General features: G+C 38.6%; 1 protein-coding gene across 1 annotated transcript; it reads left to right on the top strand.

Moving 5' to 3' along the window:
- Positions 1 to 432: 432 nt before the first annotated feature.
- On the top strand, positions 433 to 5469 carry LOC130740172 (homeobox-leucine zipper protein HDG5). The gene is made up of 12 exons (XM_057592685.1): positions 433 to 566; positions 809 to 1005; positions 1104 to 1264; positions 1418 to 1535; positions 2225 to 2416; positions 3104 to 3580; positions 3676 to 3777; positions 3865 to 4077; positions 4179 to 4347; positions 4464 to 4732; positions 4826 to 4921; positions 5029 to 5469. Exons 2-12 carry the CDS (start codon positions 898 to 900, stop codon positions 5452 to 5454), a joined length of 2331 nt encoding a protein of 776 aa, XP_057448668.1. The 5' UTR covers positions 433 to 566; positions 809 to 897; the 3' UTR covers positions 5455 to 5469.
- Positions 5470 to 16984: the final 11515 nt, after the last annotated feature.

Here is a 16984-nt window from a genome sequence, read left to right as displayed (position 1 = left end):
ATTAAATGGACGGTTGAGATTTTGCACTAGCTATGAAGAGAGAATCCTTAGCTATGAGATCATCTTGGGTCTGCCTTGAAAGAGAAATATATAGAAAGAGAGCTGCAAAGCGTAACATTTAAAGCGTGGGGAACTCAGAATTTAACTGACATGAAATGGCACTAGGGAAAGATAGCGCGTGGGAAAGCCCAAGCCCAAATAGCGCGTGGCAAGGCGTTGAGAGAGCAGGTTTGACTTTGGTGATAGGTGTGTGAAACGCATGGATTAGCCAATCAGAAGCCTCCACGTGGGACGAAACGGGCAACGCAGTAAGTGGCGCTCATCGGTTTCTGTCGCCCTGCATTTACCATTGACAGTAAAATAATAAATTAACCGATTTATTGCACCATATGTCAATTATGACCATTATTACATTACCATGAGAGACCAACATAGGAAGATAAGGTAAAGGACCAGTGTGTGCGTGTGAAATCAACTAAAGATCATCATCATCCTCCAACTCCAAATTCCTCTCCTTCCTTTTCACAACCACCACTTCACTCTCCTTCCTCATGCTCTTGCACCAGGTAATGCATGGTATCTTGTATAGCCTAAACTTTTTTTTTACTATGGTTTTGACATTTTTAAAAAATCTCTGAAAGATCCTGGACCATGATACTGTCTCAGATTTTTGTGGCTTTGGCTGTCTGAGGAATGTTTTAATCTTACTTTTTTAGGGCTTGAATGAGAGTGTTTTGTTAGTTTGAAGCTTTTACTATATTTGAGGTTGTCTAAATCACTCACGAGAGTGTGATTTGTGATCACACAGGTTGGTCTCACTCTCCACTGAAGCTAGCTAGCAAGGTCTTTCAGGCACAGAAGTGAAGTGTGTGTTTTGAAGAGAAAAAGGAAAAAAAAATGTATGGGGATTGCCAAGTCATGTCAGATACTCTCTTCTCGTCACCGATCCAGAACCCTAACTTCAACTTCATCTCCACCATGCCTTTTCACCCTTTTCCTCCCATGGTATGATGCTACTATATAGTAGTAAACCTTTTTACATGACTTTATTTTGTTATGATCAAATCCCATTCTCCTCATCATCTTCTAACTTTTTTTCACAGAAAGAAGAAGATTCTATGTTGGGAGGGAAAGAAGAGATGGAAAGTGGTTCTGAAAGTGAACAAGTTGAAGACAAGTCCGGGAACGAGCAAGAGATCACTGAACAGCCTAAGAAAAAACGTTATCACAGGCACACTGCTCGCCAGATCCAAGAAATGGAAGCGTATATACATATTTCTCTAGATCTCTCTTCTAGTTTTTTTACTATGAAACAAATCTTTTTTGTTTTTTTCCCACAAAAAAAAAACATCTAACAATTTGGAAGCCTTAAATTTTGCTCATTGCATGGGTAACGCTTTATTCTTGTTCTTAACAGTTTGTTCAAGGAATGTCCACACCCGGATGATAAGCAAAGGATGAAACTAAGCCATGATCTAGGCCTAAAACCACGCCAGGTCAAGTTCTGGTTCCAAAACCGCCGAACCCAGATGAAGGTACGTCGTCATCAAAATCAATTATAAAACTCATAAGCTATTAAAAAACTGATTCTCTCTCACAATAAATTTTAGAATACCAAAACCAAAATGTACTAAATCAGCTATTGCACACACACACTTTCCTCACCTTTACCATTAAGACTACCATTAGTAATTTCACATTTGACTATATATCAAAACCCTAAATAAACTGGCTTCATAACTCCACCAACGTCTTGCACGTTTCCCAATGCAAACCGCGTTTTCTTCTTAATTCGGTTTGCATTGAAGCGCACTTTCCTATGCCCTAATAAAGAGCTACAGCCTACAGAGAGAGTCAATGAATGAATATTGAATAGAGAAACGAAACAAGCAGAAGAAGAGACTTATGGCGTTGTCCATTCCATCATACCAGTCTGTATTCCATAAATGTACGCATTTAACCCTACCTGTCACATGTGGTCTCCAACGGTACTCCTCATATATATTTATTGCCAAGTATTATTACAACAGTTCTAGGGTTACATTACATTGAAGGGTTTAATTTGGTGGGTCTTGGTTCCTTCATTTTCAATATAACTTTTTAAAAGCATCATATATATATATATATATATGTATCATCATTCATTACTATAGATTATTAAACATTTAATTATATGATGGACTTTATGTCATGCATTATTTGTTATTTTAATTTGGGAATATAGGCACAGCAAGATCGATCAGATAATGTGATACTTAGAGCTGAGAATGATAGTCTAAAGAATGAGAACTATCGGTTACAAGCAGCGCTGCGTAGTATTATATGTCCAAATTGTGGTGGCCCGTGCATGATGGGCGCGGAAATGGGCTTGGATGAACAGCAGCTTCGCCTTGAAAATGCTCGGTTGAGAGAAGAGGTATTTCATTACTCTAATTTGAATACAAACATTGAAGTCGTGCTGGATAACATGATATGATATGCCTTGCTTTTCAATTAATGAACCATTTACCAATCCCTTTTAAGATTTTGGAAACAAGTAGTGGGTATGGTATGGGTGTTTCAACCATATCATTAAGACAAGTTTACATCATATTCTGATTAGTTAAAAGTTTTTTCGACACCAAAATTAACTCACACCAAGAGAGTGACCGACAAAAAAGATAGAAATAGGGAAATGAAAGATATGATAAAAGGTAAAGAAATGATAAAACGTACGAAACAGTCCATCTATTTCAACTAACTATTGCATTTCGTTTCGGCCTATTTAGCAAAGTTCAAGGGGGTATTTGTCAAAATAGAGTGAAAACTTGAACTTTCAACTTTCTAATCTCCACCCAATGGCGGATTGGGTGAACCGTTTTTGAATGTCTGAGTAGAATTAGTGATATTAAAATTAAATGCCAATTGGTTATGATTTTTATTTTCAATCTTAATTTATAAAATTTTCATCTTATCTTTATTTTAGTTCCCATTTTCAATTTCTTGCTCTAAAAATGAAAATAAATCAAACAGAACCTTAGGAGAAAACCTGAATTAGGTCATCTATTAAGTACATGATGAATGTATGATTTTACTGTTCACAAGGTGAATGAATGTTTTGCAGTTGGAACGTGTATGTTGTATCACTTCAAGATACACTGGTCGCCACATCCAGACTATGGCAGCTTCTCCTGCTCTCATGGCTCCTTCATTGGATCTGGACATGAACATCTACTCAAGGCACTTTGGGGAAACCCTTCCTCCCTGCACAGAAATGATTCCTGTGCCAATGCTACCTCCTGAAGCTTCACCATTTCACCAAGAAGACGGTCTGTTAATGGAAGATGAGAAGCCCCTTGCCATGGAGCTTGCAGCGTCTTCAATGGCTGAGCTAGTGAAGATGTGCCGCACAAACGAGCCACTGTGGATCCGAAGCAGTACTGATAGTGAAAGGGAAGTGCTTAATTTTGAAGAGCACGCGAGGATGTTTCCATGTCCTCTGAGCCTAAAGCACCAAAGTGAAATGAGGACTGAAGCTACCCGTGACACTTCTGTGGTTATAATGAATAGTGTCACTCTTGTTGATGCTTTTCTTGATGCAGTGAGTGATTCATTATTGAATTGTTGAGAATCTTTTTCATTCAATTCCCTACTTTTTCTCTTGACTCATGTGCCCTTCATTCTATATTGTTGTAGCAAAAATGGATGGAGCTGTTTCCTTCAATTGTTTCTAGCGCAAAAACTGTCCAAATTATATCTTCAAGTGCTTCTGGTCATGCAAATGGGACACTTCAGCTGGTAGGTTTCGAATTGCTAAGTAAATACTGAATCTCTGGCTTTAAATTTTGATTGAAGATTGATATGTATATTGTTTATTTTTCACAGATGTATGCAGAATTACAAATGCTTTCTCCTTTGGTCTCCACACGCGAGACTCATTTCCTTCGGTATTGTCAACAAAACGCTGAGGAGGGAACCTGGGCCATTGTTGATTTCCCAATTGATAGCTTTCAACAAAATTTCCACACTTCTTATCCCAGATACTGCAGGAGGTGTTCTGGCTGTGTGATTCAAGATATGCCAAATGGGTATTCAAGGGTAATTAACTCACATTCCTAATCCTTGTTATGAGCTTGAACTTTTACAAAGTTGGTCTCTCCTAAATCTTTAGGGTGAAAATGTTTTGGTTATCCTTGCAGGTAACATGGGTTGAGCATGCAAAAGTAGAAGAGAAGCCTATTCATCAGATATTCTGCAACTATGTGTATAGTGGAATGGCATTTGGAGCACAGCGCTGGTTAGGAGTTTTGCAGAGGCAATGTGAAAGGGTTGCAAGCCTCATGGCCAGAAACATATCAGATCTTGGAGGTTCTCAACATCTTACCTACCATTATGAATTTAACTTAACTGCATTGACTAAGCTAGATTAAGACTACAAAAACAAATATATAGTTTTACTATAACATATTTCTTCTGTATTGTAGTGATACCTTCCCCAGAAGCAAGAAAGAACTTGATGAAACTAGCTCAGAGAATGATAAAAACCTTCAGCCATAACATGAGCACCTCTGGTGGTCAATCATGGACTGCCATATCAGATTCCCCTGAAGACACAGTTAGAATCACAACTAGGAAAGTCACAGAGCCTGGCCAACCCAATGGGGTGATTCTCAGTGCTGTTTCAACCACCTGGCTTCCCTATTCTCACACTAAGGTCTTTGATCTTCTAAGGGATGAACGCCACAGATCACAGGTATCACAATTCACAAACCATTTATAATCACCATCTACTGCACCTGTTAACTAAACAATAACCAACTAATTCATTTTGATTTTGGTTTTGAAGATGGATGCTCTTTCGAACGGGAACTCGTTGAACGAAGTGGCTCACATTGCAAACGGCTCGCATCCTGGAAACTGCATTTCCCTTCTCCGCATAAATGTAAGATCATTTCCCATTATAAGCTATAGGAATTAGTTGCTTTCTTAATAAAAATGCTCCTTAGCCTTAAGGAATGGAAAAGGAAACTAAGGGATTTTCACAAACAGGTGGCGAGCAACTCATCCCAGAACGTGGAACTGATGCTACAAGAGAGTTGCACAGACCAATCAGGAAGCCTAGTAGTCTACACCACCATCGACGTTGAATCTATTCAGCTAGCCATGAGCGGCGAGGACCCTTCCTGCATTGCCCTTCTTCCTCAAGGGTTCATGATAGTGCCAATGGTACCATCCAATTCCACCGATGCCAATTCACCCGAAGCTGGTGCTGGTAACACTTCAGGTTGTCTTCTGACAATGGGGCTGCAAGTTCTGGCAAGCACAATCCCCACTGCGAAGCTGAACCTTTCAAGCGTGACGGCGATCAACAACCACCTCTGCAACACTCTGCACCAGATTGAAGCTTCTCTTTGCAGTGCTAACGGTTTCCTTGTTGCTGAACCCACTACCAGTGCACCCATCACAAAGCAGTGATGAATTGATATGCAAGGAAACAAAATTGAATCCTTCCTACTACTACCCTTGTTTGCTTCTCTGTCCTTTTGGATTTGTAGTTTGATGTGTGATGAGGACTTGGATTTTAGGTAACTAGTTAACTAGAGTGACATTGTGACAAGACAGGGAAGAAACATGGTAGGTGCAGTGTGTTAAATAATGTTGGATTTTAGGGTAGTATGTTAGAAGAAGATGAAGTTGCCTGTGAGTGCGTTTGGATACAGGTCAAAGAACACTTACTTATCCAAGCTTATCTGTTAAATAAGCTTTAGATAAGCTCTGAGTAGTGCTCTTTGTTTTGTATCCGAACATGTTTGGGTTTTAGGTAGCATTAGTGTGTTTTGTATGGGAGTGATGGAGAGGGTAGAGGGACTGAGGGAGTCAAGAGCGCACCAGATAATGGCTTTTATGTTCTGGTAAAGGCCTTTTGGTTTTGGTTCGGGTATTGACTCCTGCTTCTATGTCAGACTCTACTGTATGACTATGCATGCTTATCATTCAACTAAACTTCATTTTTTCTAAGTTTGCTCTTCTTTGTCTATAAATCTTGCTTGTTTTCCTTTGTGTGTGGTATGATAATTGCATAGACTGCTTAACTTATTAATTTGCAACTATTTGAGGATTCAGTCACAATGTAGTGAAACTTTTTATATTTAGACTGAAGAAAATTTTAAATAATTTGGTAATGAAAAAATATTTAAACTTGTTGTGAAGTTTTGCGCAAAATTACATTTTCAACTAAAACATTATTTTTCATGAGTGATTTTGATATCTTAAGAAAATATGACTAGTTTATTTGAATTTAACCAAGAATTAGTTGAAATTGAAAAACAATGATATTTTAACTTGTTGATACATCATGCGTCGTTCTAACTTTACATTTATACAGTAATTTTTTATCTGCATTTAAAGTTAGTAAAACTCGACTTCATAATAGGATCAAAGATGAAGTTATAAATTTGCTAGTTACATATATATTGAGGGAAAAAAACACTAAAAAATCCATTGTTAATTTAATTGTAGATAAATATAGTCCTGTAAAAGAACAAAAGAATTATATTTAAATAACTTTTTCTTACTTAAAATATATAAAATATTCATCAATTAATTTTGTTATTTTTTATTCTGATCATCCAACGCAAAAGTCATATATACTCTTTTTTTTTTTACATCGAAAAGATAAATTGCACCTGTCATGAACTGATCTATGGACTTCCCTCTACTCAACCCATATGTCTTCTAGCTCCTACCACTTGAGTTATCTTCCGGGGATAAAAATCCTACATACTCTACTCCATAAGGTTTTTTTTTGTCAATACTCTACTCTTTTTTTGGTCAATAGAGAAGTTTTATAAACTACTCTATAAGGTGAGTTTGGTCAACATGTTCAATTAAACAATTTACTTAAGAGTTCTGTGGGCTGGTCTGGCCCATGGGGCTTTGTGAACTTTTCTTTATGTTTACTTTTTGGTCCAGCGAGTTTTTTTCTCTCTAGCCCACAAAACTCAGCTCTAAGGCTCTGACAAAAAAAATGAGTCAAGATAAAAGGGTTGAGCCCTTCCAATATAATTGTTGGTCGACTAAATTGGTTTTTTTTTTTTAAATGAGTTAAACCAAAAGACATGGCACTAGGCACAAAAATGAAGATCCTTTGGAGAACGGTGGAAAATATTATAGATAGATTTGGACCATCTATTAGATTATATGTTTTGAACAAAGCCCAAAGTCTTGGATTAAAAATGGAAGTCCAAAAGTTTCCCCACCTCCTTAATTTCTATCATTTCTTAAATCTTTTTTCTTATTCCTTCCTCTTTTTCCCTCATTTTATACCATAAATAAATTTGCTTTTCCCTACTTCTTGCAGAGAGCATCATAGCCTGAAAGGCCAATTCATCATTGTTGGTGTCCATCTGACCAATTTTGATCTATGCTAGCTTTATGACCAAGAGTCCAAGAACTAATTAAGAACTAAGCTTGAAGAGACAACAGAAAGGAGGGAACAAAAGGTATAACTTGACTAAGATTCCATACATGCCTAAGCAAGAAAGAAGAGATGTTTGAAGCTGAGTCTCCAACAATAACATAGAAAGCATAAGATTCCCTAAATGAAAATGAGTATTTGTCGTTTTGGCAATGGCCATTCCAACCAAAGACTAAGGGCCGGTTTTTGAGTAGTTGTCGTTTTGATTTTGACTGATTCAACAAAAAGGATGAAGGTCCAAGTCATGGTCTTTCTTTGCCTAACATATAAATAAAACAACATATATCACTGTCCAAAAAACAACTCAGTCAAGGTTTAAAGTGTGTCATCGTTTTAGCCATTTGAACCAATCTTAAGAAGAAGTTCTAGACATTCATTCTTCACGTCTTTATTAAAGTCATATAGCCGGAATATTTATTCAAACTCAATCATATTAAAGGGACATGTGGCCAAATGATTGCGCCTATGTAAATAAAACTAGAACTATATAGGGCCTCAGGTCACACCCTATATATTGAAATTTAAAATTTTGCTAACTTTTGTGACCTATGGCTTCCATTAATTAGTTGAATTCATCTTAAAGTTAACCACACAAATGTAAAAGCGGCTAAGATATTGTTTAAGGAAAATGATCAAGATTAACTTGACTCTTAATCAGTAGGTAACGCAGATTTTAATATGACATCAAGGTTCAATTATTTTGAAATTTAGTGAAGATCCGAAAAATCATGTTGATGAGTATACCTATAGACTATTTTTTCTTTTATATTTACTAATCAACCAATGCAACATTTTTGTATGTTGAATTTATTCATCCATCATTATTGGTGTTTAAGTGTAATATATGGAGTCATATTGATTAAAAAAATTATGAGGTGAAAAAATATATGAGATGTAACTCATAAAGTAAATACCTTAAAGTTTTGATTAAATATGTATCGTGTTTGGTATTGAGTTGTGGACTCACTTCCTACTAGAGAAAGACTCAATATGTGCAAGCCCACTTGTTTCACTTAAACTTGTGATGATGCGAAATTACTATAAGAGAGTGAGCTCATTTTGGCAAGAGAGATGACAGAAAAGTGAGAGAGAAAGAAAAGTCATTTCCGCTCAATAAACTGAGGACAATCGTAATAGATTCGTCACTATAATTTTATTTGTACTGCCAGATCAGATTAACAATTGGACAATGTTCCTAACATCAATCCCGCGGTTCCTCATTAGTAAAATTAGTAAAAGGTTAATTATATTATTTCAAATTATATAAATTAAAGATTTGATTTTGTCATCCTCAAATGTAAGATACTGCAATTATATTAATTATTTATGAATATTATAAAATTGAAGAAAATATACGTTTTATGCATGTAAGTAAATAAATAAACTAGTCACTGATGTGTGTTCCGGTCTAAATCTCCGGTTAGGGCTAAGCAATTAGGCCATAAAAGTAGAATAAGGCAAAGTAACAAAATGAGTAAAAAGTATTGGATCCCCCACCGCATGGGCGGTGTCCTCCTTATATATTATGGTGTTTTGACCCGTTCGGGTCATGGGTCGCCTGGCCCAATAGTACAAATTCGGTAAGCCCACATAATACAAAAGTTGTAAGCCCGATAACAGTACACAAGCCCACAAGACACCTAATCTTAAAAGCCATTTTATGGTGCAGTGTGTCTTTTAAGTAAGCCCACAATACAATACTCAAAGCCCCTTAACATATAAAGTTAATAACACTAAGCCTAAACAACTTGTTACAAGCAAAAGATGATACATAATAAACAACATCAACTTCGCCCTTAATAAACAACATCAACTTCGCCCTTGTAACAAGTAAAAGAACCTATGCCTAGAAAGGAGCTTCGCCCTTGTCGATCATTGAAGTTACTCCACCTGCTCTCTTTTTTAAGATTCTGACCGAGATCTCTTCCCATCACTTCACTGTCATATTCCTGTCATAATCACAGATAAGATATGCAAATATTTTGAAATTTGAAACCCCATGGCGAAACGACGCCTGACGTTTCCCAAAATTCACCTCCACTCAGCATTTAATTTCCACTGACATAACTCTATCAAACGGCACAAAAGTAATAATTACCTATTCTCAACTCTATCCACACGCAAACCCATTTACTTTCCGGAAACGTTTCCAAGGTAAAAATTAAAGGCCCCTTAAGAGACACGTCTCAAAGTTTATTGATTCTGCCTACATATGAATCGACGCGCCTGGAACCCATTAACACTATAAAACGTGACCCAAAATCTTTTTCTTACCATCCTCTACCTTCCCAACTTTCTAGTAATTTTCTCCATAACTTCTAAAGATATTCGCTGCTCTGTCTCAAGTACCTGGAGAACTTTCAGGAATTCTCACAAAAACGCTTTCACCTCCCTTAAGGTTCTACAATTTTCTCCTGGTAAATCCTCATTCCCTTCAAATACTTATTTATCAACCTTAAGTTTTTACACTTCGTCTACTGCTGCTCCTTCTCCTAAACTTAGAAATCATACCAAAATTTTCTGCACATAAATCATTTTACCCAGAATTTGAAACCTGGCTGCCTAACATACCTATAACAACTTATTCATCACATTTCTACCCTGACAACCCCCCTCTTCTTTAATTTCAGGTAGGTTCTCCAAAATGGTTGCCAAAAATCCCCGTAAAGCACCTAAAAACCGTAAGGAATCCACAGCCGCTGATTCATTATGGATCTCACGCAAAATCGCAACTAGGTTTAGTGAATTTCGTACCGTTCCCAAAGTACTGGATTTGTTAACCCAATACACTTTTAGGGCTGACGGAAATGATGTCCATTTAGACATCATTACCTGTGACCCTGATGAACCTTGTTGTTTTGGAAAACCTGACTCCAACGGCAGAAATCATACCTATTTCTTCAAAACCATCTTCCTAGATCTTGAGTACAAGCTTCCCCTTTCCGATTTCACCTGTTCTAGCCTAACTCTAATGAACATCGCCCCAACTCAACTCTCTGCTAATGGTTGGGCTTACCTTAGAGCTTTTGAACTGTTATGCGTCTGCTTAAATATAGTCCCTACCTGCAAGAAGTTCTTTTCCTTCTTTGAAACCTCTGGAATGAAAGTAAAAGGCGAATATATTTCTTTATCTTCCGCTAGGGGGAGTGGCTTATTTACCCTTTTTAGGAGCAATTACAAACATTGGAAAGCCAAATTTTTCAAACTTAGAGAATCTGAACAAACTAGAGATATTTTCTACTTTGATGATGGCACCCCCCGATTCCCCTTTTACTGGACTGATAAGCCTGAACTTATTTACAAAGTACCCGAAACTTCTCTGACAATTGATGAAAAACTGGAAGTTGACTTCTTGTCAACGATTAATCTAAACCTCACAGATTTTTACGATGCATTCAAAAAAAGAAACTTAGCAAAATTTGTTGGTAAGGACCGCCCCTTTTGTATTTCTAACTTGCATCTTTTTCACTGACTTCTGACTTAATATATTTTCTTATCCATTTCAGCTAAGATGGCACGCCTTTCTGAAGATGACATCCTTCGCTTCCGTCGTGAGCAACAGGCGTTGAAAAACAAGCCTTCTCCTGCCAAAACTCTGACCGAGCCAGAAGGAAGTCATTCAGAATCAAACAGGAGTCAGCCCCCAAAAAAGAAAAGAAAGAATCAAGCCTCTGAGAAGACCACTGAGAAAACTCCCATCCAAACGTCCATGAAGGGATTCACAACAAAGAGAGGAAATCAACATGGATCTTCCAGCGCCCCACCCCCTTCGTGGAAATACACCCTTAAAGAATTTGAGGATATGACTTCCCAAGACGTCACTTCACTCTGGGATTCTCGCGTTAACTTTAACTCCTTGGTGGACACTAACCTGGTTTTTGAGGCTGACAGGGAGAGAATCAGGAAAATCGGCCTTCAAGAAGCGTGTCAAGCTTTGATGAATAAAGGCTTAGAGATTGCAGCCATCTCCAAAATGATTGAGATTGAATCTCATGGGTTTGATGGGCTTTCTGCTTCCAAAAAGCTTGAAGATCAAGAGAAGGAAAATGCCAAACTGAAATCTGCTATGAAGTTGATGGAAAAATCTAATCAAGCCAGTGAGAAGAAAGTCGCGGATCTGACTTTGGAACTTGAGAAACTGCAGAAGGCCTTCCAAGATGATCAAGCCTTGATGAAGGCGAAAGAAGAAGAAAATAAAAAGATGAAAGAAAAGGCAGATCTTTTCGTCTCTGAGAACATGAATTTGAAGGAATCCGTTGCTACCCTTTCCGCCGAAACCACCTCCTTGAAGGCTTCCATCCTTTCCCAACTTGAAGCTGGCTTTAACAAAGCCAAAGAACAAATTTTGCTCCTCAACCCTGACATTCCCATCAAGACCGAAGGTATTGATCCTTATGCTAGGATCATCGAGGGAAGATTAGTCACGCCCAACTTTGACGAGGAAGAAGAAGAAGAACAAGAAGAGGAAGAAGAAGAAGAAGACAAAGACAACAACGACAACAACAAAGAGGGCGAAGGAGAAAGCAATTAGTCCCCTTTTGAGAAAAGTAGTTGAAATGGTATTTTGTTTCCCGTTGGTCTTATACCAAACGGTTGACTTAGTTTCCTGCTTTTTACTTCCTGCAGCCCCCGCTTTAAATTAAATGTAACGCCCCCCCTCTAATTTTAATGCAACAAAGTTTTAAGTTCAAAGTGTCACCCCTATACTATGCTTTAAAATCACTTATCTTCCTCTAAAATCTCCCATACCTTCTTAAAAAGTAATAACTCAGTAATCTAACTCGAAAGTTATTGTTTTCTCTAAACTTAAAGTACTGCTCTAACAGTATAAGAATATGAAAATAATGTACTGCGAAAATACCTCTCTTCTGGACTCGTTTATCCACAAAGGCGTTGATCTTAACAAGTTGTCTACCTTATAAAGAAGGCTTTGACAGATTCTTACAAAACTTGAAGCCCTGGGCTTATTCAAAATTTTCTGTTTCAAGAAAAAATTGATTTTTCTTTAACAACTATTCTTTGAATTCACAAGGCCTTTGCATTTTGAAGTGAATCAAAAATAAAAGATCAGAAGCGCAATTTGTTCTGATATAGAAATTTGCTCGCTTGGAGACTTTGTGCTTAAGTTGGACAAGCTTAATCCAAGTTAAGGCTATGCTTATGAATTCGTGGTCAAACGCTCTAGTTTTAAGAGACTTACTCTTTCTCAATTGTCTGGAATCGCCCAATTGATAGACCTAAGTTGAAAAGTAACTTAAATGCTAACAAAGCACTCAAGAAATTTTTAAAGGTTATGCCTCGTTAAAAACTCTCCCGCCTGGGGTAGAGAAAAGAGTGCATACCTGTTTTTTCATTAAAAATTAACATCATGCCTCGTTAAAAACTCTCCCTAATGGGTAGAGAAAAGAGTGCATGCTACCAAGTCTTAATAGACAAACCACATAGTCTTGACACTTAAGCAAATACAGAAACCACAAACAATGAACACGACGTAGTCTTTGAACAGAATAACAACACACTGAAACGAAACAAACAGAACACAACTTCAACTGTAGTAATAGCGCAAGTGTTGTGCATTCCATGCCCTTGGAACCCTGCGCCCAGATAACTCCTCCAAGTGGTAAGCCCCTTGCCCCAAATCTCGCAGAATTCTGTATGGACCTTCCCAGTTAGGTGTCAGCTTTGAATCGGTTGGACTTTTTGCCTTTCTGCGTAATACCAAGTCACCCACTTTCATGCTCCTAGGCACCACTCGTGTATTATAACGCCTTTCTGACCTTTGTTTGACTGCAACCTCCCTTAAACGAACTTCTGCTTTTACCTCATCTGCCAAGTTCAAGTCCACTAAAACATTTTCCCGATTCTGGTTCTCTTCATATGTAGCCACTCGAAAAGTCATGTCTTGTATTTCCACTGGAATCATTGCATCAACTCCGTAAGCAAGCTTGAAAGGTGTTTCTCCAGTAGTGGATTGGGGTGTTGTGTTGTAAGCCCAAACCACTGTGATCAATTCATCAGCCCATAATCCTTTTGCTTCGCCCAATCTCTTCTTCACGCCATTCAAAATCACCTTGTTTGCTGCTTCAACCTGCCCACTAGATTGTGGGTGTTCCACTGAGGCGAACCTGTTTTCAATTCCCATCTCTGCACAAAAATCTCTGACCTTCTTGCTTGTAAACTGTGTTCCATTATCTGAAACAATGGTTGCTGGCACTCCAAACCTGCAGATTATCTTCCTCCAATAAAATTTTTTAACCTTCTCAGCTGTTATCTTCGCCATTGATTCTGCTTCAATCCACTTTGTGAAATAATCCACCGCCACCAAAACAAACTTGACTTGCGCCCCTGCTGGAGTGAATGGACCCAGAATATCTACGCCCCACATTGCAAATGGCCATGAAGAACTCATTGAACTTAAAACTTCAGGAGGTGCCCTGTGAAGATCAGCAAAAACTTGGCACTTTTCACATTTCTTAACATACTCCATACAATCGCCCTTTAAAGTTGGCCAATAAAATCCTGCCCTCAACACCTTCGAAGCCAAAGATCTTCCTCCTACATGACTGGCGCAGACCCCCTCATGCACCTCAAACATAATCCTTTCTGCATCCTCTTTGCTAACACACCTTAACAACGGTACTCCTACGCCCCTCCTGTAAAGTTGTCCGCCCATCATAGTATAACGACTCGCCTCTCGTATTTGGTCCTTTGAAAACAGAGCTAAATCTGACCCATCCGCTTCCAGGCACATTCGAATTCTATCCATCCAATCTAATGCTGCTCCGCCCGTAACCACCATAACATCATCCTCCTTCACACTTGGACCCTTCAAAGTCTCTTGAATTACAGACTTGTTGTTACCTGGTTTCTTCGTGCTTGCAAGTTTGGATAATATGTCAGCCCTTGTATTTTCCTCCCTCGGAACATGATTTACCTGAAACTTGTCCATCTGCTTCAACAATTCTTGAACCTTTATTAAATACTTAGCCAACTGAACGTCCTTCGCCTGATAATCTCCCTTTATCTGATTCGCCACAAGCTGAGAATCAGTTTTTATTACAATACAACGTACATTCATCTCCAAAGCAAGCCTCACCCCAGCTATTATTGCTTCATATTCTGCCTGATTGTTGCTCGCCTTGAAGTCAAACTTAAGAGATTGCTCTATAATTACTCCACCTGGTCCCTCCAAAACTATACCAGCTCCACTTCCTTTCAGATTTGATGACCCATCAACAGACAAGAACCATTCCACTTCTTCTGGTACTTTTTCTTCCGGAGACATCTCATTCACAAAATCTATCAAGCCCTGCGCCTTTATTTGTCCCTTCTTCTCAAATACTATACCAAATTCTGACAATTCGACAGCCCAAGAAACCATACGCCCTGCTAAATCAGGCTTTTGAAGTACTTGGCGTAAGGGAAAGTCAGTTTTGACTTTGATTTGAAAACCTTGAAAATAAGGCCTCAACTTTCGGGCGGTGATAATCAAAGCTAGTGCAGCTTTTTCTATGTTTTGATACCTTGTCTCAGCCCCTTGTAAAGCATGGCTCACAAAATATATAATTCTCAACTCCTCTTTACATTCTTGCAATAAGACAGAACTCACAGCATTATCTGATATGGAAATGAAAATTGACAACGGAATACCTGGAATTGGTTTTGACAATATGGGAGGCTTAGCTAGATGCTCCTTTAGAGTTTGGAAAGCCCGCTCGCACTCATCTGTCCATTGAAAAGCTTTGTTCTTCCTCAAACACTGAAAGAATGGAGCCGCCTTACTCCCTGAGCATGGTAAAAATCGTGATAAGGCCGCAATCCTTCCTGTTAACTTCTGTACTTCTTTCACCGATGTTGGGCTCTGCATTTCTAGAATTGCTTTGCATTTATCCGGATTAACTTCAATTCCCCTCCGAGTAATCATAAAGCCTAAAAATTTTCCACTCTGAATTCCAAAAGAGCATTTTTCCGGATTCAAACGCATGTTATGCTTCCTGACTTCTCCAAAAGCCTCAGCCAAATCCGTACAATGACCGCCCATTTCCTCTGACTTGACCACCATATCATCCACATAAATTTCCATGTTACGCCCCACTTGCTTTTCAAAGACTCTGTCCATCAATCGCTGATAAGTTGCTCCTGCATTCTTAAGCCCAAACGGCATGGTTTGATAACAATAATTCGCTTGGTTCGTCATAAATGCTGTTTTCTCTTCATCTGGCGCATACATTCGAATTTGATGATAGCCCGAGTACGCGTCCATCAAACTCAACATTCCAAATCCCGAAGCCCGATCCACCAACTTATCTATGTTCGGCAATGGATATGAATCCTTTGGACAATGCTTGTTTAAATCCGTATAATCTGTGCACATTCGCCATTTTCCATTACTCTTCTTGACCATGACAACGTTAGCCAACCAAGTAGGATACTTCACTTCCCTTATAAAACCTGCATCAATTAACTTATTAGTCTCTGTTTTTACCGCCAATGCTTTCTCTTCGCCCATTTTACGCTTCAACTGGGCGATCGGCTTCACTCCAGGGTTCAATGCCAATTTGTGGCAAATGAACTCTGGATCAATTCCTGGAAGATCTTGGGCGCTCCAAGCAAACAAGTCCATGTTCTCAGCTAACAATTGCACCAGTCTGCTTTCCTGGATTGGAGTTAAGTTTACCCCAACCTTCAAATTCCTTTCACCCACCTTCACTGTCTTTGTTTCCTCTTCTGGAGTCACCTTAAAATCTGAAAAGCCCTCTCTTGGGTCCAAACTAACCTCATCTTGATCAACATCAACTCCAAAAACTCTATGTCCCTCCTTCACTGCTCTTTTTCCCATGTGACCATACTGTTTGAAACTGTCAGAATAACACTTCCTAGCAACCACCTGATCAGCCTTCAAAGTTCCAACTCCGCCCTTATCCAATGGATACTTAACTGTTAAATGTCTTGTAGAAATAATCGCCCCAAGCTTGTTGAGCGATGGTCTTCCAATAAGCACATTATACGGCGATGTACACTGTACCACGAGAAACTTAATGGCAAAGGCTTTCTCATTTTTACCTTCACCAAACACAGTATTTAGCTCCACATATCCTCTAACAAATACCTTCTCACCTGAAAAACCGACTAACGCCCCATCATACGGTAACAGATCAGTTTCCGTAAGCCCTAACTTTTCAAATGCATCGCCATATATCAAATCTGCAGAACTCCCTTGATCTAACAGTACCCTCTCAATTTCGTAATCAGCAACTTTTAACATCACCACAATGGGATCATCTTCATGAGGCTGTACTCCCTCAAAATCTCTAACAGTAAATGTAATATCGGGCTGATTGATTCCCCAGCTTCCCCAATCGTTTGTATAGACAGCATTAATGGAATGAACATACCTTTTCCTTGAAGAATTAGTCATACCTCCTCCTCGAAATCCTCCAAATATAGAATGAATGCGCCCTTTAGTTTCACCTCCAGCTTGCTTCTTTGGTTCAGACTCTTCAATTTCCTTCCCTGTATCATCACGCT

This window comes from Lotus japonicus, chromosome 2, assembly GCF_012489685.1.
Source record: "Lotus japonicus ecotype B-129 chromosome 2, LjGifu_v1.2".
NCBI classification, from domain to species: domain Eukaryota; kingdom Viridiplantae; phylum Streptophyta; class Magnoliopsida; order Fabales; family Fabaceae; genus Lotus; species Lotus japonicus.
The sequence above is the reverse complement of the archived record's forward strand: the minus strand, read 5'-3'. Positions and strand labels throughout refer to the sequence as shown.